This window comes from Rutidosis leptorrhynchoides, chromosome 1 (genome assembly GCF_046630445.1).
Source record: "Rutidosis leptorrhynchoides isolate AG116_Rl617_1_P2 chromosome 1, CSIRO_AGI_Rlap_v1, whole genome shotgun sequence".
NCBI classification, from domain to species: domain Eukaryota; kingdom Viridiplantae; phylum Streptophyta; class Magnoliopsida; order Asterales; family Asteraceae; genus Rutidosis; species Rutidosis leptorrhynchoides.
In genome coordinates, this window is record NC_092333.1 from 477,614,961 (window position 1) to 477,617,183 (window position 2,223).

A 2,223-nucleotide genomic window follows, 5' to 3' on the forward strand; every position below is an offset into this window, starting at 1 on the left:
TCTTTCAAAGAATTCAGCAAACCGAGCAGTAAACACTTTGTTTTCAGCTTGGTAGTAAAAGTAGTAACCCATTGTTTCCTTTGGGTATCCCACAAAGTGACATTTGATACCTCTGGGTTTTAACTTGTTTGAAGTGTCACGTTTCACATACGCTTCACAACGCCAGACTTTCAAATAAGACAACTTAGGACTCTTTCCATGCCATAACTCATATGGTGTCTTATCTACCTTCTTGGTTGGAACCATATTGAGTATGCGTGCAGCAGACTCTAATGCATAACCCCAAAAAGACATCGGTAGAGTAGTTAGACTCATCATAGATTGAACCATATCAAGTAAAGTTCGATTCCTCCGCTCCGACACACCATTGTGCTGTGGTGTATAAGGTGGAGTGAATTGTGAGACAATCCCACAATTCTTCAGGTGGTCCAAAAACTCTTGACTCATATATTCCCCTCCCCGATCAGAACGAAGGGCTTTAATGGTCTTTCCAAGTTGATTCTCTACTTCATTTTGGAAGATTTTGAACGTTTCAAAAACTTCATGTTTATGTTTCAGCAAGTAAACATAACCATATCTACTATAATCATCAGTAAATGTAATGAAGTATGTTTCACCATTTCTAGACATAGTTCTAAAAGGGCCACATACATCAGTATGTATCAGTCCTAAAAGATCTTTAGCTCTTTCACCTAAACCGGAGAAAGGAGCCTTTGTCATCTTTCCACATAAACATGACTCGCATACATCAAATGACTCAGAGCCAGTTGATTCCAAAATCCCATCAGATTGGAGTTTTGAAATGCGTTGTTTGTTTATATGACCAAGACGACAATGCCATAGATAGGTATTATTCAAGTCTTTCTTGACTCGTTTGGCAGTACATGTATATACAGAATTATTATTTGAAATTACACCATGCATATCAATTTCAAAAATACCATCACGTGGAATAGCATTAAAATAAAATACATTATTCTTAGAAACTGAAATACCAAAGTGCGTAAATGTAAGTTCAAAACCAACATTTTTCAAAAGAGAAACTGAAATTACATTGCTCGTAATACTAGGAGCATAATGACATTGTTCCAACAAAACAATAAGACCACTAGGTAGAGTAAGCTCATAGGTGCCAATAGCTTCGACTGCAGCTCGAGCCCCATTGCCCACTCTTAAGTCTAGTGTGTTGTTCTTCAGTCTCTTACTTCTTCTCATTCCCTGCATATTGTTACAGATGTGAGTACCACAACCAGTATCAAAAATCCAGGAATCACTAGAAAAAGTATATAACTGTATATGAAATATACCTGATTTGCTAGTCTGGCCAGCTTTGCCTTTTCTCAACTCAGATAGGTAGGAAGGACAGTTCCTCCTCCAGTGGCCAACTTTTCCACAGTGGAAACATTCGGCGTCTTTCGCTGGGTTTTCTTTCTTGGGAGGTGGTGGAATCTTTTTCTTAGCAATTGACTTGCCTTTTCCTTTTCCCCAAGTTTTTGGCTTATTCTTTCTCACTCTACCTTCCCTAATCATAAGGACACCTGGATTGGAAACCTTATATGGAATATCCTGTTCAGCAGTTTTGAGCATCGAGTGCACCTCTGCCAGAGATTTCTCCCAACCTTGCATATTGTAATTCATCACAAATTGGTGATACGATTTTGGTAGTGAAACCAAAACCGTGTTCACGGCCAAGTTAGGCGGCAAGGTGGTTCCAAGTTTTTCCAATCGGTCAATGTAGCTTTTCATTTTTAAGACATGAGAACTTACTGATTGACCCTCCTCCATTTTGCATGTTTGAAGAAGCTTATAAGTTTCATATAACTCTTGACTAGCCTGTTTCTGAAACATATTTTTCAGCTCAGTCATCATATCATATGCTGTACGATCTTCCATTTCCTTTTGGAGGTCAGAAGTCATACTAGCAAGCATGATTAAAGCTATCTTCTCTTGCTCATCAAACAACTTCTGATAAGCATTCTTTTGAGCAGCAGTAGCTGTCTCAGGAGGAGCTTCGGGTAAGGGTTCTTCAATTTTGTTCAACTTTCCTTCAAATTTGAGAACAATTCTCAGGTTGCGGTGCCAATCGAGAAAGTTTGAACCATTAAGTTTCTCCTTCTCCAACGAAGAACGGAGGTTGATTTGGTTTACATTTTGATTGTTTGACATCTACAAGAGAACAAGATTCAATTTTAGTATTTTCGATATTGTACTTTAATAAATTAA

The 2,223-nt window shown here is 38.1% G+C and overlaps 1 protein-coding gene across 1 annotated transcript; it reads right to left on the reverse strand.

Moving 5' to 3' along the window:
* Positions 1–931: 931 nt before the first annotated feature.
* On the reverse strand, positions 932–1,687 carry LOC139874836 (uncharacterized). The gene is made up of 2 exons (XM_071862232.1): positions 1,308–1,687; positions 932–1,218 (listed from the first exon to the last, which is right to left on the reverse strand). Exons 1-2 carry the CDS (start codon positions 1,636–1,638, stop codon positions 1,202–1,204), a joined length of 348 nt encoding a protein of 115 aa, XP_071718333.1. The 5' UTR covers positions 1,639–1,687; the 3' UTR covers positions 932–1,201.
* Between the last annotated feature and the right edge of the window lie 536 nt (positions 1,688–2,223).